This window comes from Glandiceps talaboti, chromosome 20 (genome assembly GCF_964340395.1).
Source record: "Glandiceps talaboti chromosome 20, keGlaTala1.1, whole genome shotgun sequence".
Taxonomy (NCBI): domain Eukaryota; kingdom Metazoa; phylum Hemichordata; class Enteropneusta; family Spengelidae; genus Glandiceps; species Glandiceps talaboti.
Genome location: NC_135568.1, coordinates 12,373,818 through 12,396,945, shown reverse-complemented (window position 1 = coordinate 12,396,945; position 23,128 = coordinate 12,373,818). Strand labels below are relative to the sequence as shown.

Below are 23,128 nucleotides of genomic sequence, written 5' to 3'. Positions count from 1 at the left end.
AATATTCATATATGCAAAATAGCATGACTATATATGGCGATCTTGTAGACTGAACGTGTGTGGAGTGTACCGATTGTGTAGCGCCCCCAACGGTCATATAAATTATCTGTCTTGTCGCGCGCTCGCGATCGCGAGCTCGAATGATTCGAATCTTTGCAACCGTCCATAAAAGTACTGGATTTTGAAAATTCCATATGCACGAGCTCGACATTTGCTCAATTTGCTCAATTTGCTCAATTGCTAAAAAAGGAAGGGTAGGACACTCTGGTGTTCTTTTTCGTCGTAAGATTGAAACCACATCGCCCTCGTTCACGGACGCTTTCTGTTTCGGGCAAACTTACGCGTTTTTGTTTACTCAGTCAAATGATGTTGTTACGTTTTCTCTTTCATTCAAAGGTATATTTTGAAGAGACACAGATATGACGAGTAATGTTTAATGATTATTTTTACGTAATTTTATGAAAATAATATAGACCGGAATCGACTGTGTGTTCGAGCCTACCGTAACTCTACGGCATCAAATATTGATTAAACCAAGATATTATCAATTGTGTTTTTATTTATATCCCTCGCAAAAGACGCACCGTTTCGGAGCTTCAGTTCATATAATATGCTGTTTCGGCAATCTGTTTTACTGTCCCGCAAACGCCACAATGTACTGAAACATGCGAAATATATACCTCACCACAAGAGGGCAGCAGGTGGTATCGAGCATCGAGCGAAAATTCATGGGTCACATGTTCGAATTGAAGCGTCCTGATTGGTTTATTCGATGCCTTGTCCTACCCCTCTGTATTACAAGTTTAAGCAAGGAATGCATTTGAGCTCGAGCTCGAGCACGGCAAGCAGCACGTCACGCATCGAGGCGTCAGCTGTCGCGAGCGAACTAAGCGTCAATTTTGCATGCACCATGATCATGTTCCATTAAACCATTACAGACAAAATCTATCCATATAGTTTCTTTCCTTTATTCTTTTTTTGGAGTCTTCCATATTTATATAAACTTTTTCTGCGATTATTAAAAATGTTTCATTTTTTAAAAGACCGGAAAGTGTACAAATTTACTACAAATACATACCCAAAATAACAACTATGTGTAGACATGTATAATGAGTTTATTAAAATAAACTACAAATAAAGAAGTAAGTATGCAAATGTGACTCATAGCTAACTTGGGCCTTTATTACATAATACATGGATATCATTATCATTTTTGGGTTTCACCAGAATTGTTGCCTCATGCCCCTGGTTCGACCAGGCAGGAACTTCACCGTGGCGGTACTCGAATAGGGGCGTGTAGGGCGTGTAATATTCCATAGATTGTTGTTTTCGGTTTTGCGATTTTCGGATTTCTAATATTATATTCTCTATATTTCAAATAAAAAGTTTTAAAATATTGTGATCATAACTATTGTTTCCTCTCGCTGTTTTTTGTTTTTGCCTATTTCCTACCGTAATCACTGTCTTATCATAGTTTACCAGCTTTGCTTTAATTGCCCACTTAACACATTGCACAGTGAGTGTAAACATCTACTGATCCACAGTCTACTGATTCGACTAATCACAGACAAGAATTAAAATAAATGGAGTACTTCGGATTTAGTCTTATTTTGTTGCAGCTGTAGGTGAGTGAGGGCGCACTTATAGTTTGTCAACAGCGTCGTTTTCTCAGGCTGATATGCAATAGGCAATTGCTACATCCACATCCCCTAAGGTCCAATAATCCAGGGGCTATCCACGACTTTGAATCCCATCTCACGTTTAGCTCAATGAGGTCTTGAGATGAAATGTCGAATTCAACAGAAGTCACCCACACAGTCATTACATGTACTTTGTTAATCAATCACAGAATTCTGCCCAATATTAAGGTTGTGTTTATGGGACAGATACATTAATGACCAAATATGGTATATAATGACCAAATATGGTATATTTGTCAGAGCAGGATGCTACTTATACATTCTAACTGTTAGGTTTTATTCATTTGCATGATGAACAACTTTTGGTTCATGATTTCTCATAGAGCTAGACGGGGTGAGGAAAGATCTTGAGATTGGAAGCCACATATAGCAGCTAGACTGAAGACCCAAAGCCCGTCCTATAAATGTAGTCATTTTTCACTGTCACCTTTCAGGATTTCCAAAACAGCTCTGTTCAAGCGGATGAAAGCGACTTTGGCGTCAACCGAGGCTACGACTCCGACTATGATACATCACGTGACAATAGTTTCGATGGATATGGAAATGGAACGAACGGGGTGGTCTACAACGGTGGACACACGCCTAAATCCTCTATACCTTACGACTACACCCCAACCTCTTCGATGAATTACGCAAATACTCCAACCCTTCCTGTGTCTTATAAACAAAGGCCAAACCCTGCTGTACCACAAGACTACATTGTCAAACCAGTGAAAGTAGAAAATGACGTCAAACCAACAACTGCAACTAGGCCTCCTAAAAAAGAAACGGAGGTTGACCCGTATGAACTGCCGGAGTTGAAGGATAAAGGAATTCCGTGGTCAGGTAGGAACCCTGTATTTAAATACCCTTCGTTGTCGACGATGCAAATTAAGTTCACATGTTTGGAGTTCTAACCCCCACCACTTTCTTAACTGTAACTCTCTAGCTTGAAGGAAAATATAATTTGTACTATCAGTCCACTATCCTACAAATTCTAAATTCTCGCCACACGAAAACAAATGCCTGCATTTTTAATTTCGATGTTTACAGTATCGTATTGTCGTCTGAATTAGGCTTGCCGACAAACTATGGATGTAGTTTTCTCTACGTACTCTGTAGAATTTGATATACAACTTTGAAATATTTAGATATAAGTGTTTGTCCATTTGTATGCTCATAATTCCATTACTTTGATAGTATGATCTACAAAGAAGCAATTTGAAAACAAATATCTGTGAGAAATCTAGGGAATTCAGATTTTTAGAATTAACACTTTAATTATACACAAATTAACTATTTAATTATGAATTATATATATATATATATTATTTATTTATTTATTTATTTATTAAGCCTTCACAAGAAGAGAAACCAAAAAAGAACAATTCGTGACAGTCGTACAATACAATACAATACAATACAATACAATACAATACAATACAATACAATACAATACAATATTGAAATGTCATCAACAACATGCTAAGAATTTGGCAACTCTGTGGATCCTTCAATTCGCATATAAAAACTGACGGACACTGTCTGTCAACCCATCTGACATATGAGATGTTTTCATTTTTCTTAAGACAGATTCACACACACACACACACACACACACACACACACACACACACACACACACACACACACACACACACACACACATATATATATATATATATATATATATATATATATATATATATATATATATATATATATATATATATATATATATATATATATATATATATATATATGCATAACAGCATATTTCATTTGTAGAACAAAAGGTTTAGGCCAGGGTTCAAGGCAAAATCATCCAAGACGTTTTAGAACTTTTGAGACAATGCAGAATAAACTTTACATGTATTAACATTTTGGGTTTCCTTGGTGTTCTTTCAGAACTAACCACAAAAGGAAAAGTCAAGCGAGTCGTGATGCAAGTTATCATCAAACCAATCCTTTTGTTGGCGCTTCTTTATCTCTTCATCTGTTCCTTGGATTTCCTCAGTTCTGCTTTCCGTCTTCTTGGCGGCAAGGCAGCCGGAGAAGCCATCGGAAGCAGTATCGTTGCCACCAATCCAATCTGTGGAATGATGGTTGGTATCCTAGCAACGGTTTTAGTTCAAAGTTCAAGTACAACTACGTCTATTGTTGTTTCCATGGTAGCTTCAGGCAGTAAGTTATATATATATATATATATCTGTTATATTCACTTTGCTCTCAAATATGTACATGTATTTGGTGTTTATTTGCCAATTATCGTAAAATGTATTGCTACGAGATGTCATCGGTTTCTTAGCAATAACAGCGAGTTAATTCATCGGGAAACGTGACAATGACCTTTGGTAATCACCATAACTTGGTTTACATTTTGCATATCTCGATGTCAAGTTCCTATATCATTATGTCCATTATCGTCATCTATATTGTCCATATCATTATGTGCTTTAAACATATCATCATCCTTAGATCACGAGAATTTTCCTTGGCTGAATGAAGAAACATATTTGAGAATAACACAATTATACCAGAGGCAGTAATATCAAAGAAAAATCGGGGAAAGTACGTAATGGCAATTTTGAACGTTTTGACTCTTTGATATTTCGAAAACAGCTGAACCGGTGACGTGGACACGCATTGTGGTGACATAAACGCGCGTTGTCGTGACGTAGAACGACCAGAGTATACTTCCATATTTTGTGTTCGACTCGACTCGTGCTTGGTATAATGATCAATTTTTTCCCTGTTGTGTCTTTCTTCATTTCAGTCATAGAAGTCCGTCCTGCCATTCCTCTCATAATGGGTGCTAATATTGGGACGTCTGTCACCAACACCATCGTCTCGGTATTCCATATGAGTGACAGGGAGGAATTCCGACGGGCATTTGCCGGGGCTACCGTCCACGACATGTTCAATTGGTTAGCTGTGATAGTGTTGCTACCACTTGAATTAATCACTGGCTATCTGTACAGAATGACGGGTGCGATTATTGACAGTATGAACTTACAAACTAATGAAGAGGCGGACGTTGAACTCCTCAAAGTCATTACTAAACCATTCACCAGTCTTGTAATTGAGGTAACCATGGTTACGATTGTTACTTTATGTGTGATGTAATTTCTAGTGTTTTATTTTGCTTTTTACTTTTTTAACATAATACCTTTATTTTTTTATACAACCAGCGACGAGCAAGCATTAACAAGTGGAATTTATTTCAAACATGAAAAGTAAACAAATGAATTGGATTAATGATAATTTTGCCACAGTATGTTGGAAGTACAGAGACAAGTATTACATTTCACCCTTTGATAAGAACAGATTTAAAGCATCTTTACATGTACATGAAATGCCAAGGGAACTTGGCATTTGTTTGTGAATGTGAACTTTCATGTAAAAAGGTAGTCTATCTGCTAGACCTCGGATGTTCTTCCGATAGAATACGACACACGCCCGAACATCGCTATCGAGGTTCGGGCAAGCCCTCACTGCTAACTTCGTTCGCTTATAGTATCGAAAGAAAGCCCGAACGTCTAGCAGCAAGACTTAGTAAAAAGGCAGTAAACGTCATCTTATCAAATGGTGACATATTAATTCTTGTCCCTGTACTTCTAGCATGATATTATTACTCCAATTCAGTCGTTCACTTTCCAAGGTCCACTCTACGTTAATGCTTGTATGTCGCTGGTTGTAATTTTCTACAATTTATAATAGTTACATATCTTCAGCTGACAATATTATTCAAACCTCCGTAAATTCAGTGCAACTATGTCATTTTTGTTGTGTTTCTCATTATTCTTGACTCATAGTCAAAATACATTATTATCATTGTGACACGCCAGCCAAGTTGAACGCGTTCAAACCAGAAACATGAGATGTATATACCCTTGTCGTTCTTTGTCACGACAACTAGCATTTACATCACTTCTTCTGTGGTGCTCAAGAAATATGAGTCAAAACGTTTGAAGTCGCTATTACTTTATCTGATATTTCAGAACATATGCTAAATGCAGCAGGTGTACTACAGTATTTCCCAACATTTCTCTTCATGAAGCCGGAAACTCAGGACGTATGGGTTTTCTCATTCTCGTCTTCGACTCGTGATGACAAGTCACCTTAGGTCACTCGTACTTTTGAAAAATAATGAGGAATTGTAATATCTCATTGTCCTTGATTCAATGTCAAATTGTTGTTCATACTATAGGTAGACAAGGGTGTCATCAAGGATATCGCAGCAAATGAGGAAGGCTCTTTTGAAAAGAGTCTCGTCAAAAGAATGTGTGATGGACCAATCGGAGACATCGTTACAGAGGTAACGAAGTTGGTCAATGTTACACAGGTCGTCAATGGCAACGAGGTGATTGTTCAAGAGAACGTAACCACTGAATTCGTTGAAAGGGGACCTACCAAAGTGAAATGTAAGTTTTAAATGTTCGCTGTACTTCTTAACTTTCATTGTACACCAGATTTGTTTTAACCCAACGTGTGTGTGTGTGTGTGTGTGTGTGTGTGTGTGTGTATGTGTGTATGTATGTATGTATGTATGTATGTATGTATGTATGTATGTATGTATGTACATGTACATATGTACATGTATGTATGTATGTATGTATGTATGTATGTATGTATGTATGTATGTATGTATGTATGTATGTATGTATGTATGTATGCTGTATATGCATGTAATAACGTGTGTATGTGTGTGTATGAATTTGTTTAGGGAGATGGGTAGGTATGTATGTATGTATGTATGTATGTATGTATGTATGTATGTAGGTAGGTAGGTAGGTAAGAATGTATGTAGGTAGACAGGTTGTTGCTGTTGATGATGATGATGATGATGATGATGATGATGATGATGATGATGATGATGATGATGTTGTTGTTGTTGTTGTTGTTGTTGTTGTTGTTGTTGTTGTTGTTGTTGTTGGACTTTATCCAACAAGTCCCGACACCTCTGTCCAAACTTTTGGTAATGTGAAAAAATGACAACAATGTGTATGAAAACTGACCAGAATTATTGTTTAGTAACCATAGCACCAGTTGCTCATCCAGTCAGCTAACTTGTCTTTTTTTTTTGCAATTACAGGTAGTTTCCTCTTCGCCAATACCGGATTAAGTGACTCCATAGTTGGGGTAGTCATACTCGTATTAGCCCTCCTCATTTTATGTGTGTGTCTTGTGTTGATTGTCAAACTATTGCATTCGTTGCTGAAAGGACGTATTGCAGCCATCACAAAGAAAGTTATCAATTCTGATTTCCCAGGACGCCTTGCGTTTTTGTCTGGTTACGTAGCCATCTTGGTTGGTGCCGGACTCACCATGCTTGTTCAAAGCAGTTCAATTTTCACGTCAGCTCTTACACCTCTCGTCGGCATTGGTGTTATTAAAATAGATCGCATGTACCCCTTTACGCTAGGCGCGAATATCGGGACGACTTTTACGGCAATCCTTGCTGCGTTGGCTAGTTCTGGAGGTAAATTAGCATTGGCTTTACAGATTGCCTTATGTCACTTCTTTTTTAATATTAGTGGAATTATTATTTGGTACCCAATTCCTATCATGAGGAGAGTGCCAATCAAACTGGCTAAAATCAATGGCAACACAACAGCCAAATATCGGTGGTTTGCTTTTGTATATCTTTTTCTTATGTTCTTCATATTCCCCTCTGTAATCTTTGGACTGTCTATCGCTGGATGGGTTTGGTTAGGCGTGTATGGCACTCTATTTGTGCTAATTCTAATGTTTGTAACTATCGTCAACATACTGCAGTCAAAGCGCCCTCAGAGTTTACCCAAAGTGTTAAGAACCTGGGACTTCCTACCTGATTGGATGCATTCGCTAGCACCTTTAGATCGACTGATTTCGAGGCTGTGTTGTTTCTATAGATGTTGCGCAAGATGCAAAAGAAATGCAGACCCGTCACAAGAAACAGGGGGAACTGACATGCAAGCCATTCCCGCCTACACAAGTAATGAAACAAAACAAGACACAAACATGAAAGCTGAAGGTGATTCGTGGCGTAACGTGTATGCCGTGTATGAACCCAAAAACGTAATGTCACAATCAAATCCTGGCTTTGAACCAGACCAATCCGAACATAATGTGAACATTTCTGTTTCAAAGTCAACAGAAACTGCCGTTTGAATATTGCGCATGTGAGTCGCTAAATATTTTATATTAACCGGTGAACTTACAAAAGTATTCATTCAACTTTTCCCGCCAACATGAATTCGCTTTCCTTTTGAATTCTTTGTACGACTGAGTTTTATGGACTGGAATCATATAAATGAACATTCTGTATGGTTTTTAGTTAGTTTTTAAAATATCTGTGAACGAATTTTGTCGTCATATTCCCTCACATTGCAATGACCACTCTTCTTTCAACCTCAAATATTATCTCAGGGTTCAGTGTTAAATGCTAAATCTTCTTTTATCAGCTAAAAGGAAAAAATACATCACAGGCAAGGAAGTTTTCTGCTTGAATCTAAGAACAGGGTCTAAAAGATGGTTTCATCTTTTTTTAAGTGATAGAGAAAATTATTATATCGGATATTTCATTTTTTCTCCGAACTACTTCACTTGCTTTGTGATGACGAGATATCACATTTTTCTGTTCCCACTGTTTGTTATGTAAATGTTGAATGTATTTTCATTGTTAGCTATTTACATTTTGATATTTCATAAATTGTATATATAACATATAATTATTAATTACCATGGTGTTAAAAGATGGATTTATGGGCAGTTTTGTCAAAATTATTATATTGATTTTCTGGAGAGTTTTATTTTTCAATCTTTACCCTTTAAAAGAATGTACAACTAATACTAACTGAACGCTGGTACGACCACAGATGCTCGTGGAGTTGCTATTATCCGAGAACTATGAGCGTAATGTGACGTCATGAGTAAGGTCAAACAGCAGGCTACTTGTTCGGTGGTCTGAGACCGAACCAATTGTGGAGCTCATTGCACAGTATACACTTGTTAAATGACACACCGTCGGTCGTCGTTAACACGGTGCATCGGACCTCTTTGGTAAAACACACTTCGTATTCTACGAGAGCGGAACGATAATAGTAATCCCGAATTGTCTCGAGAATGACCGTTGGGAAGTTTTCCAGTTGACTGTACCTCAGACCACCAGGAGAATCTTAAGTGGTCCTTGACTTCGTTACAGTATTGCCGCCGTCAAATTTAATATTTGACTTTTCACACCATCACACTCTGTTTGAACCTGAATTGCCGATTAAAATTATCATCTTAAAACCATGAAGCATGAAGCGGCAACCCTACAACCACCACTCTCCCGAGAGCAGGGATATTTACCCTTGCTCGGGAGAAAGCAATAAACCGTTGGCTTGTTTAACGTAAAGGCCTTTGCAGACGACCACCGTTGTTCTATAGCGCCATCAAGAACGTCTACGTGTGTTGTTGAACTTGATATTAAAGTTCTTTATCACTGCGTTCAGTGATAAAGGGTATATTTGCTAGCTAGTTGATTTCTATACCGTTGCTTGTAACGGCTTAACAGTGTATCCGAGAATAACTTGTAATAAATTATTGTTGATATAAATTAGCAAGAGCAATCAATCATACAGTTCTGGAGTGTAGGCCTACTAGCGTGATGAATCCAAACGCACAATATCGTTTTAAATAATGTTGCGGAGTCACACCCCCGGTGACATCCAACCAGTACAGTCTAGCGGAGAATGTACATTGCAATGTTAACTGATTTTGTACATGACTTCGGAATAGACATTTCCTTGAAATGTAGGAAATGAGTTTGTAGGATATTCAGTACACGTTTTGAGTATTACAAATATGAACATTTTTTATACATAAACAGTGTTTGTCATGTGTTTTACTTAGACTCTCGTACAGCCCTCGGAGCTTCGCTTTACTAAAATCAAAGCTAAACGAATTATTCTGCATGTACCGATGCCAGCTAATTAACCGTACTCGAATATCCTTGTACTGTGCGCCCTCATCGACCATGATAGAGATAACCATTCGTTGACGTGTGACTGTGACGCTCCGTGTTATCGCGAAGCCCCGAGGACTTCGCGAAAATACGGAGCGTCGCAGTCACACGTCAACGAACATATATCTCTATGTGGTCGATGAGGGCGCACAGTACAAGGTTGTTCGAGTACGATGGAGTACGTTATGTAGATGGTATCGGTACATACAAAATAATTCATTTAGCGTCGATTTTAGTAAAGCGAAGTTCCGAGGACTGTGAGGGAGTCTAGTGTTTTACTTCACCCTCCCACTACGCCATGAATCTATGTCCAATAGTCATGATAATGATTAAAGGCGGAAAAATTTGCCAAACAATTGTGGTACCAAGTCGGCCTACCCGACCATGTTCCTTGCCCCCCTAGTACCTAAATCTGTTCACGTAGTCTGAGAACTCATCTCGAAAATGGCGCCATACCCAAATTAGAAACGTTACAGCAGTAAAATAAAGCAACTAAGCATTAAGGATACCACAACCCTTTTTATTACCGACCGTACCCTTTTGCTTACCCGAAAGATGTTAAACATATCGTATTGCGACCTTTGACCCCACTACCAAACTGCTCGATAAACATGACACATTGATAGGACGACAAAGGAACAAAGTACATGCATTTTGTTCTTTAGTTTGATTTGCATCGAATTTCTGTCGGAAACTCAAAGTCTAAAATAAATTTCATTGATTTTGTCAACCACACGTGTTGAAATATTATGTTAATCGCTCGAAAAATCTAGTCCTGTCCTGGTAACAAATGTGCTAAGTGCGTCTGTTTGCGTCGGTAATAGACTAATATGACCTTGTAGACTAATCTGACCTTTTTTCAGACAGGGGTCAGCTGATTTATCATAGACTGAACTCTATTTACATATCCATCTAGGGTCACACAGGGTTGTGTTTTTTCAAAAGATAGGCTTTAAACGCTGGCCATCTTGATGCCTGTCATTATAAACGTTAGACCACCAAACTGAGATTCAACTCTACAAGTACAGTATGCTAACTAATAATATTTGTCGACGTTTCGGGACTATTCGGTCAAAAATCTCAACTCCACCAACCAATGGGTCAACCTATTTACGTAAGACAGTTTACAGAGTGGCCTTGCAGAGACAAGCAAGTATTTTGGTATCAACACACCATGTCGCCGAATGCAGACGACGAGACCTTGGTATAGCACGTCCATGTGCTCTTCAAGTTATACGATGGGGTGGCTTGAACCAGACTAGACCATGCAGTTCTGCGATTCCAGGCAAGTTGAAGGAATATCACAAAATGATCGAACAGTTTAAATGGGAAGTGCCCGAGTTCTACAATTTTACACGTGACGCAATCGACAGATGGGCTGACCAGGAACAGGTATTACATTTAAAGCGTATGCACAGGTGTTCGTGAACTTGCAATATTTTATAGAGAGATTTACGCGTGAGGCCTTCAACAGAGACCGAACGCCGATAACCAGTAAAGTGACGTTCGACCTAACACGCATAGTTCTTTAATACATAGTCCTATCTCCATGGATACATGCGTCTGCAATAATAATATAGCATATTCACGAGCAACTATGTACTAGAAAGTGATCATGAAATTCTCAATATTGTCGATATAAAGTGCCAACCTTTTTTTTGTATACAAGGCGTATGACATATAGTTCTGTAGATTTACATATTACTATAATCTCATTAGACAGTGTGAACAGCAATGATACATTGCCTGCACACAGGGTACGAACTCATAATTCTTCCTGAAAAACATCCCCAGTACAGCATGGAAATCATGTGACATGTGTACGTCACGGTCTGATCGTTGAGATTAACCAATTCCAGTGATGCATTGTTAGTTCGTTCGTTCGTTCGTTCATTCATTCATTCATTCATTCATTCATTCATTCATTCATTCATTCATTCATTCATTCATTCATTCATTCATTCATTGCGGCGGCGGCGTCCATTGGTTAATTGTTATCGATTGATTGATTGATTGATTGATTGATTGATTGATTGATTGATTGATTGATTGATTGATTGATTGATTGATTGATTGATTGATTGATTGATTGATTGATTGATTGATTGATTGATTGATTGATTGATTGATTGATTGATTGATTGATTGATTGATTGATTGATTGATTGATTTGAGAGAGTGAGGGAGGAAGGGAGGGAGTGAATCAATCAATCAATCAATCGATCGATCGATCGATCGATCATTCAATCAATCAACCATTCATTCATCGTTCTTTCATTTAATGTGCGTTCATTGATTCGTGATCAATAGTTCATTCATTCATTCATTCATTCATTCATTCATCCATATTCATTCAAACAAATTAGCTTAACACTGAGAGCATCCCAATGCATTGCTATAAGAGGAAATTGTTTGATAAGTTAACGTAAATGGGTACGTCGTTTTAACAGACAGGTGAGCGTGATCCAAGCATACCTGGTCTGTGGTGGGTGAACGACCATGGAGACGAAGTCAAGTGGACTTTCCAAGATCTCAGTGATCGATCTAAAAGGTAATTTGATCGTCAGATACTAAATGAATTTAGACCAATGTGATTGATTCTAAAGACCATTATGTAATGATGGGTTCAAAGTATAGTTTGTATTGTTGTTGTTGTTGTTGTTGTTGTTGTTGTTGTTGTTGTTGTTGTTGTTGTTGTTGTTGTTGTTGTTGTTGTTGTTGATTTTTGTCCGAAGTGTGTCGCTTTGTACATCGTGTAACAGGTTTCATGGGAGAACAGTGCGCCGGACTGAAATGAAGTCTGTATATGAAAGATGGAAAAAATAATTGAAACTAAAAAGTGTAGTTCATTTTAGAACTCGGATAAAATAATGAAGGAGACTGTGACATTTGGGTTAGGGCTTCAAAATACGAATAGAATGGCTTAGAGGTTTAATATCTAAGAGAGAGACAGACAGACAGACAGACAGACAGACAGACAGACAGACAGACAGACAGACAGACAGACAGACAGACAGACAGACAGACAGACAGACAGATGAATAATTTCCTTGACCTCATCTTTATCGTGAAACTTTCAGACATGTTGAGTAACATTTCATTTTGTTATTTTCTAGAACGGCGGCCATGCTTCAAAGTCTCGGTGTAAAACCTGGAGATCGTGTGAATGTTATCCTACATCGTGTCCCAGAATGGTGGTTGATTTCTTTAGCTTGTATAAGAATTGGTAGGTTATCAAATCATTGCCAAATATTTCAAACCGAATCTATAAAAAGTTACGTCAGCATTGGTAATCGCACTTCTATTTATTACTACTAGCACTTCTCAGTGTTCTGTTAATTCCTTTTAATTAATAATTTTATCTGCTCTCAGTCTGTAAGATGACAAAAGTGGAAGTTGCCTTGGTGTTTCACTCATGGGACATGATATCTTTAACACAAAGAGAGACACAATTTAACTCTAGACTCACAGTAACAGAGGCACACAACACACACGACAGGATCATTTACCCTTAATCACATTGAAAAGTGATAAAGCATTGTTATTTGTTAACAGTGCAGTAGGAACAATCTCCTGTTGTAAAAAAAAAATTATACTTTGGACGTAATGATTTTAATGACTTCACTTGTGTACATTCATACTGATAATCCAACATAGTAACTTCTCTTCTTCTACATCCCCAGTATGCCCGACACCTTTATAATTGTTTCTTTTGCATTTGAAGTGGTCTCTCTCTGTGTGTAGAAAACACTCTGTCTCACGACTCAGGAAACTCCAAGGCAACTTCATTTCTCCTGTAACGCCCGCCCACCGTATCACTTTCTATTGCAATGCGGCACATACATTAGATCTTTGTTATTTGAAACTTTGTAGAGTTTAAGTTTTTAACTTGCCCTATTGTTACTAGCGTCATGTTTAGTTCCAAATAATGTAAACCCACATGAGTTGACAATTTTGATTGGGCACATCCCCATTTGTTCACAGGTGCGGTTGTTTGTCCTGGCTCTCCTCAACTAAGAGTGTCTGATATAGAATATAGATTAAACACTTCCATGGCAACAACAATAATAACCGATTATGAACATGCAGATTTTGTCGACCAGGTAGAATTATACTCAAACTCATGTGTCCAGGCTTCTTTAATGTATGTGTGTCTGTGTGTCTGTGTGTGTGTCTTCGTGTGTGTGTGTGTGTGTGTGTGTGTGTGTGTGTGTGTCTATCTACCTATCTATCTATCTATCTATCTGTCTGTCTGTCTGTCTCTCTCTCTCTGTGTCTCTCTCTCTCTCTCTCTCTCTCTCTCTCTCTCTCTCTCTCTCTCTCTCTCCGTCCGCCCCCCCCCCCCCCGCGCGTGTGTGTGTGTGTATGCAAGTTTAAAATGATATTCCATTTACCCATTATATTTTGATTTGGTCGTTTATGCATAGGGAGCCCAGGAACCGTATTACAAATAAACACAAAACAAACAAATATACATGGGTAAATGGAATATCATTTTTATATAATTATAATTGTATAATAAGTGTATAATGATCTATAGTCATGTGTATATGTATATATGGACCTGTGTTGTTTGTAAGGATGACTATATTATTTCAATAGTAAACAGGCCCATATCTATATACATATATACATGTATATAGATAGTTATCAACGAGTTTAATTTACCTGTGTATATTTGTTTATTTATGTATTTGTTTGTTTGTTTGTGTATGTATGTATGTATGTATGTATGTATGTATGTATGTATGTATGTATGTATGTATGTATGTATGTATGTATGTATGTATGTATGTATGTATGTATGTATGTATGTATGTATGTATGTATGTATGTATGTATGTATGTATGTATGTATGTATGTGTGTGTGTGTGTGTGTGTGTGTGTGTGTGTGTGTGTGTGTGTGTGTGTGTGTGTGTGTGTGTGTGTGTGTGTGTGTGTTTGTGTTTGTGTTTGTAACAAAGTTCATTGACCCCTAGACTGTAAGGTCCGTCGTGACGTTCCGCTTGGTCGATGTGTGAGAGAGCGTCCCGTCACGGCGTACCTTACAGACTACTTGACCCCCTGTGGTTTATGGTAATACTTTTGATCATAATTAGCACATTTGCATATCTAATTTGTTTGTTTATTTAACAATATAAGGCAATTACCATTAGTTTATTACATTTTGATATTTCATTCCTCCAATAGGTTGCTAAAAGCTGTCCATCTCTGCAGAACAAAATAAGTGTACGAAATATTAACGAAGATATCAGAAAAAGGTAAAAAACAAAATATTTACAGTCATGTAATAAATATCCTTGTAGACAGACTTAAGCTTACACGTAGATAATGTATTTGTTCATGGTTTCAAGAATGAATAGGGCAGTAGAACATTATTACATTGGAACAGTACATTCGCAATGAATGCGGCGTTTTTGTCTTGATCACGCAATGATTTACTCAATATCTACGTAGTAGATGAATCGAAACGACACATTTTAATTTACTCCTACAATGTTACTATTTTACTTTACTGTCCTAATTTTACAAGGGTGTTATAAACTTTATGTACAACTAGGCCGTTCCAAAGTATATAGTATTAAGGTCACATAGATAAAGTAGTGTAGGTCAGGTGACAGAAGGTCATATAAGGTCACATCAACAATTGTCTGTAGCGTAGTAGATGAATGGAAACATCACATCAGTTTCCAATAAGTTACCTCCCCAATACAATGGAGCTAGCTATGTTTTACTTCCCTACTTTTAACAACCACTAGTAGTCTGAGCCTGAGTTACAAGATTGAGTGTTTTTCCTAAAACTAGGCCGTTCAGAGGTCCAAAGTGCGTAGAATTAGAAAGGTCATGCAGTTAGTGTAAAGTGAGATCACATAAGGTAACAGAAACACTGTAATTTTGTCTGCCTTCTTTTTTCTTGATAGACCCGGATGGCATGATTTTCATGACCTATACGAGAAAACTAATGACGAATTTCAGGTAAAAATGAATCTTATCAGTTCAACAGGAAAGCAATTATAGGAAATACGGTGTTTACAGAAATAACAAGTCTTCGTGGTGTTTTATCGCTTTTATTTCGCGATTCAACTACATGTATATTTATGTTACTGTATTATTAGACGAGATTTATTCGGAGATAAGACAACTTGAATTCGTAATTTTCCACCGCATTTAAACATGGCTTGCCATACGAAAACATAAAGCCACTGCTACAATCACAAAACTTGCGTGAGCTTGTATTTTCCCATCATACCTATTTTTTAAAAAGCTCTTTCCAATGATTCACAGAGCTTACTAAAAAGGACTGTATTACCTACACTTGCGTTCCCGTCTAACTACGATTTCGAAGAGTAAATTTTGTGAGTGATCATAAACAGCGCCCTCTATGGTGGAGTGAACAAGCTAGTTTGCAGTCGAAAATTCTCATATATTGTACTTTCGTACTGATAACATGTTGGATTTCTCATTTCCTTACTTCTTTTTATCTATTTTAGTTTAGTTTTGTTTTGTTTCAATTCTGTTTTGCTAGGCTGTCAATACACGAAGCGACGATCCCATGATGATATATTTTACCAGTGGTACCACCGGAAAACCCAAAATGACCGAGCACACACAAGCAAGTTATGGTATCGGACACGAAATAACGGGAAGGTGCGCTAAAGCTTATTTTTTATGATACAATTACTAGTATTATAATATTATTATTTCTATAACCTACACGATATTTATTCAAAAACAAAGACAAAACAAACAAATGCACGATGTTTCTTGAAAACATCCTGAATTTGTTTTTATTTGAATTTGTTGTTTTTTTCATATAAGTTTGCTTTAATACCAAGCTTTGCCTTCCTACAAGCTGTCCGATCCAATGTAGGAGAAACTGCAGGGGAGCTTCGTGTCAGGCACCGGTGTTTGACGGGCCTGTGACACATCTTTATAAATCGTACTCACCTCCCCGCTTTCAAAACGCATACGCCCCATTTAATTTAATACCTAATCTATTTACAGGTATTGGATGGGGCTAAAAAGTACAGACAGGTTTTACAATTTGGCTGACACAGGCTGGGCTAAAGCAGGATACAGTTTTCTATTTGCTCCATGGTCAGTCGGCGCCGGCGTATTCGCTCACCACTCGCCGGTGTTCGATCCTCTTCATACGCTTGAGGTAGGAATGATGCATGAATAATACAGGTGATTTAGTCTCAGCTTACAAATGCCATTAAACGATGCATCAAGATCAGTGAAACTGATCACAAGGTTTCATGTTGAGATAGTCACAATAAAGATAACACACAAACATCCCGTACACAGTGTCTTCTCTGTAGACACAACATAACACACAAATAATACGAAACACATCCCCGATTTACACTTCTACAGAATACCAAGGAACAAAGCTCTTAAGAAACGGTACTACGATACGAGGTGACGATCGATACCCCCAATTTGATCGAGGGTGCTGTATTCTCAATTTCCTGTTTGCAGTCTGGATAAATGGCCTATTCACTCACTATATTTGTCTTGTTTTATTATATTGATGGCAGACGTTAGCCAAGTATCCCATCACTGTGTTCTGTGCACCAGCTACAGCATTGAGAATGATGACACAATACAATCTCAAAGATTATCAATTTCCACATCTTCGTCGTTGTGTCAGTGGTGGAGAACCTGTGGTAAGAAGGATTCTTATTATTATACAGGTGCAGCCATGGCAACCAAGCTGTTTGTGCAAACAAATGTTTGTACACGATTTTTAAGTGGGAGGGGACGTTTGCTGTGTTAGTAAGTGGGAGGGGAAAACAGCCGTAGTTCAGTGGGGAAAACGTATATTTCAGCAGACGGTGTGGGCAAGGAGAGAAAGGAAAGGTACTTGCAATGCAGCAATTCGTTGCTGAATGATGGGAAGGAAGTGGGGAGTATTTTGCTATAGGGAGAACAGAAGGGAAAAGGGGGACAGCCAGAGACCTTTTTGACAGTGGGCAGTGGACATGGGAATCCAGTGGGCGAGCATTTGTGGAATCTAGCAGTGGGTGTATATATACGGTCACCTTTCTCTTCAATCGTTAACAGTATAGTACATGTATATGTACGGGCAAAAGCTCAGTGTGTAGATTGTGGCTGTCTGATCGAAAATGATACTACAATTACAAACTAGTGTAGTTTAAACATGGCAACAGATTCAAAACCAAACTTTTGCTCAAGATTTGAATTTGTCACAACACCACCTATGGATAATATTGACCACTAATTATAGACACAATGTCTTTTTATTAGTAATTAACTACATTTTAGTGAATGTATCTTTGGTCATATAATGTCCAAATTGCAGCTACTGTCGGTTTGAATAATTAATTATGTTGTATACGTCTGCCTATGCACATTTCTTTTTTTTAATTCCAAAGAACCCAGTCTTGGCTCAAACTTGGACGAAGGGGACAAATTTACCAATATATGAAGGATATGGACAGTCAGAAACAGTAAGTTTTGCATCCTGTATTATGTAAACGTCATTTCAAAGTGGTGAGAATTTTCCTTTTGGAGTGTAAATTCTGTCCTAGAAGCATTCCGCCATACTTACCTGAGATGAGATATAACTGTATATACTTACCTGTAAACGGAGGTTTTAGTAATTCTGTGTACTGTAAATTATACAACCATTGAGGGCGTGATTTAGACATGCCAGTGATCAAATTCATCGCCTAGCAGCTATTTACAATTAAACCCCACCCTCTCTGACTTTGAAGGCGCCGAAAATTGATCTATTTAACACATTGTCAATATGACATACTATACATTGACACTGACCGATGTAGGTTCACGTCGGGCTTTTAGTTTACTTATGTGTTCATGAAAGTTAGTCATATCTATATGTGTAAACCGTTTGCATGAACCCAAAGGCAGTCACTGCTCTGTGTACATTATTAATGTGATAAGGGGGGGGGGGGTTTGAGCACCCTCAAAGCCACTCCTGATAAAACTACGTTCTGATCACTGGCATCTCTATATTACGCAGACTTTTGTTATGTTGTGCCTCTGTTATTGTTATAGTTATAGTCTAGAGTTGAACTGTCTTTATGTTAAACGTAATGTCCCAGGGGTGAAACACCAGGGCAGCTTTATTTCTCTGCAATTCCTTACAATGACTTACTATTCTTTTTTATTCTCAACCAAATCAACATCTCAGGTACTTATCGTTGGCACTTTTCAAATGACACCACAACGACTCGGTTCGATGGGAGTGCCAGGTCCAGGATTTGATATCAGAATTGTTGATGACGATGGCAACGAATTACCGAATAATGAGGGCGGTCTTATTGGTATCAAGGTTAAACCTGTAAGACCAGTTGGTTTGTTCACCAGATATATAGTAAGTATATGTATGTATGTATGTATGTATGTATGTATGTATGTATGTATGTATGTATGTATGTATGTATGTATGTATGTATGTATGTATGTATGTATGTATGTATGTATGTATGTATGTATGTGTGTGTGTGTGTGTGTGTGTGTGTGTGTGTGGGGGGGGGGAATGTATGCATGCATATATGCATGCATTTAGGTATGTAGGGAGATAGGGGGTAGGTGGGTAGTAGGTAGATATATAGATAGGTAGGTAGATGGGAGGTAGGAAGGGAGGGGTAGCGAGATAGGTAGGTTCAACTTGTAGGATGGATGGTGTACATGATGAATAGGAATATTGATGGATAGATGGATAGATGAGTAGACGGATTGATATACACTGTATGTGTGTTTAGAGTTTATAGGAGATCTCATCTGTGAGAAAGTCTGTCAGACTCTAGGTCATTACATTTCTAAAACTTACTTACAGAATGATGAAGAACGCACACGGAATTCGTTTCGTGGAGATTACTATTTGACTGGTGACAAGGCTTACAGGGACGATCATGGATATTTCTGGTTCATCAGTAGATATGATGACATCATCTCTTCATCCGGGTAACTAACACTGTCATGTACTTTTAGCCAATAATACTAGGCGCCCTTAGAGGTTGGTTGGTTGTTGTCTCATGTTAACGAGAGTTCGTTCATTCGTAAACAGTCCGATGTGTGCTCTTAGCCGAGCTACCATTGGGTAAGGATTTCACTTGTTGTTACATATCATTCACAGCAGCGTGAATGCACACAGACGATTACAAAATATCACGAGAAAGTAACTCTATGAACGGTATCTAGGAAATTGCGATAGGCCTATATCTCTATATGCATTGTCTATTTACATTTATGTTTAATTCTATAGGTATCGTATTGGTCCATTTGAAGTGGAAAGCGCCCTCTTCGAGCACCCGGCAGTGGCGGAATCAGCAGTTGTCAGTAGTCCAGACGAAGTCAGGAAAGAGGTAAACTATGCACCGATAGAAAGGTTAATTAGTGACCTGTGGAAGTCTAAGGTATCGTGTGTGTGTGTGGGGGGGGGGGGCTGGAGTCAGGCAGACTTCGGGTTTTATTAAGCGTTGAAGATTACCAACATAGGTGTATTAATTTAACAGGTCTATGAATAGGTTGTCTGTCCAAACATCACTGATATCACCTGGATATGTTGTTATTTGTATTAATCTTACAGGGTCTGGGGAGAAGTATATATATATAATATATATATATATATATAAATATATATATATATATATATATATATATATATATATTTATATATATATATTTATGTATTCATTTAGTTAGTTAGTTATTTTATTTATATTTATTTATTTATTTATTTATTTACATTTATTTATTATATTATAGTTTGCTTCGTTCTTTCTTGAAGGTAACTTGTTTCCGAAGATACAATTAAAATCACAAAACCTGACGCAAAACATCGTCTGGCTCCACCAACATGTCTGTTTCTAGGATAGTTGTTGACCCAGACGATAAAATGTAGCACTGTTAGTAAGATTGTTGTAGCACCAGACGACGTTTTGTTTCAGGTATTGTGTGAATATAATTGTATTAAACTTCTTCAATAGTCGTATGGTGACTGTAAAGACTCCGTTCTGTGTTTTCATCTATCCATCTGCACGTTTTTTTTTTCAGTTTTGCTTCATTCTTGTTTGAACACAGTGTATTTGACATTACGACTCGTTCTATGATAATTTCCGGACACTTCGTTCTGTGTTTTTCACTTCTTCAGGTCGTCAAAGCATTCATCATCCTATCAGCTGACTATCAGGGTAAAGGTGACGCTAAACTCATTAAAGAGCTACAAGACCATGTCAAAGTTGCCACAGCACCATACAAATACCCAAGAAAGGTACGTAGTTCTTTCCTTACATCATGATTCCATTTTCTCTGAGTTTAAATTCTTGAAAGTGTTTAAACTGTTAATATCATCTCCCGTTGATATATTAGATTATACGAGTTTGAAAATAAAATTACCACGAACCACAGTAACGTAACGGTGTATGATTGAAATCTAAAACATTTACTTGTTTCAATTTAGTAACCTTGTAACACAACCAAGGGTTCTAGTTACTCACGAGTAACGTTTCGCCAGTTCACAGGTCGACTGGCTTTGTCAAACTGTTCGTTTGCTGGCTTTACCGCTAGGCGGCGTACTGACTATGACGTGATTGTAGAGATGATTGCATGCCTAGCGGTATGGTAAAGTAGCAAGCAAATGGACAGTTTGACTGTCTGTGACAGACTCGTAAGTAATAAGAATCATTGGTCATGATACGAGAACTAATTATCACTAAGTTTTACCGACCTGATGAACATATTTAACGTTGTTTGCTATCTTTAACAGAATTAGACACGTGACTACTTTAACACCGATTTACATTTTTGTTAAAAATGTTATTCTTGGTAAATCTCACACAGATTGAATTTGTGGATGAATTACCGAAGACGGTGAGTGGAAAGATACAACGCTTTATACTCCGGGAAAGGGAATGGAATCAAAGCAAATGAAGTTGACCAGGGAAGATAAAGGCGTGAATATATGGATTTGAAATACTAATACTACAGTACAAAAGAAACTAGTAAACATGAACCAGAACGTCGTTTGACATTACTACATTTCATCATCTGGTTCAACAACAACAACAACAACAACAACAACAACAACAACAACAGCCTTACTAACATGGCTACATTTTATTATCTGGTTCAAGAAAGTACAATTTATTGTTACATTTTATTGCTTTTAAGGATGCGGGTCGCCCAAGATTAGCATAATTTTTTGACTGAAAAGCATCATATTCATGAAAGTGAGGACGACATCTGAAGCGCCGACAAGTCACACAGTCAGTCAGTCAGTCAGTCAGTCAGTCAGTCAGTCAGTCAGTCAGTCAGTCAGTCAGTCAGTCAGTCAGTCAGTCAGTCAGTCAGTCAGTCAGTCAGTCAGTCAGTCAGTCAGTCAGTCAGTCAGTCAGTCAGTCAGTCAGTCAGTCAGTCAGTCAGTCAGTCAGTCTGTCAGTCAGTCAGTCAGTCAGTCAGTCAGTCAGTCAGTCAGTCAGAGAGTATGCCTTTGTTGTTTACAGCTTCCCCATGTGAAGCTGACTTTTAATGCACACATAAATTACATGTCCCGCACAAAAAGTTAAGTCGAACTGAAAACTCCAAATTGAAAATAATAATTAATAAAAAGAACAGACTTTAACCATACACCAAGATCGGTTGATGTTAATGTGTATGGTATGTTTTCGTTCTCAACACTGTTGATCCCGCTTCGACAAGAAGCTGCATGAGATGAAATATGATACATGTATATGGTAACATAAGTAAAATATTCTACATGGTGCTTTTAACTGGTAAGCAGAATTATGTGAATGGTTTGTGAACGAGGAGAGGGTCATTGCACCAACCGAGTGCGTGGCGTAGTTCACGTCGATCACGTGTTTTTAAACATGTTATATATAATACAATATAGTTAAAAGCAGCCGAACCACCTCATCAAAGAGCTGAATCTAGAGTGTCAACTTAACTTTTTTGTAATTTATCTTTAATACTAATTGTTGCCGCTGAAATTAATAGAATTAAACATGGTGTGTGTGCAGGACGTTCCATGAAGTCAAGAGATGATGTGTTCGAATCCTCAGTGAGTGAGTAGCGCTTGTTCTGATCTGTATGTGCATTGTACATGCTGACTATTGTATTGTATGTTATAGCTTATGTATTTGCACACAACTAGTATTTAAATAAAACATATTTTAGAAGCTGAATCCTCAAGCTACTGATGGAAAGGTTATGATTTTAAATGGAACACACCAGGTGTACGTGGTCATAAATTGGCCAATCAGTTTTGATTATGTGTTCACAAATTACCATGTCATTCGAGCAACAGGCCGCGGTGATTGGTCAGGTCATTTCAACCACCTGGCACTTGTGGAACACGTGTTTCCACAGATTTTCTCATTCTGAGCTTTGTTTTGGATGAGACCACATAACATGTCGTTGGCACTGTACGTTGGTGGACGTTTGTAGGGATATTAATCTAGTTTG

At 37.8% G+C, this 23,128-nt stretch overlaps 2 protein-coding genes across 2 annotated transcripts; both read left to right on the top strand.

Annotated features, from left to right (window-relative positions):
- The first annotated feature begins 1,239 nt into the window (after positions 1-1,239).
- Positions 1,240-7,832, top strand: LOC144450557 (sodium-dependent phosphate transport protein 2A-like). Its single transcript, XM_078141202.1, has 6 exons — positions 1,240-1,278; positions 2,135-2,525; positions 3,588-3,863; positions 4,456-4,766; positions 5,890-6,103; positions 6,775-7,832. The coding sequence occupies exons 1-6, from the start codon at positions 1,240-1,242 to the stop codon at positions 7,830-7,832; spliced, it is 2,289 nt and encodes a 762-aa protein (XP_077997328.1).
- Positions 7,833-10,698: 2,866 nt separating this feature from the next.
- On the top strand, positions 10,699-21,602 carry LOC144450556 (acyl-coenzyme A synthetase ACSM3, mitochondrial-like). Its single transcript, XM_078141201.1, has 15 exons — positions 10,699-11,061; positions 12,120-12,220; positions 12,786-12,895; positions 13,654-13,772; positions 14,861-14,931; positions 15,592-15,646; positions 16,197-16,318; positions 16,676-16,832; positions 17,212-17,340; positions 18,070-18,144; positions 18,852-19,034; positions 19,500-19,627; positions 19,929-20,028; positions 20,817-20,936; positions 21,506-21,602. The coding sequence occupies exons 1-15, from the start codon at positions 10,699-10,701 to the stop codon at positions 21,593-21,595; spliced, it is 1,923 nt and encodes a 640-aa protein (XP_077997327.1). The 3' UTR covers positions 21,596-21,602.
- Positions 21,603-23,128: the final 1,526 nt, after the last annotated feature.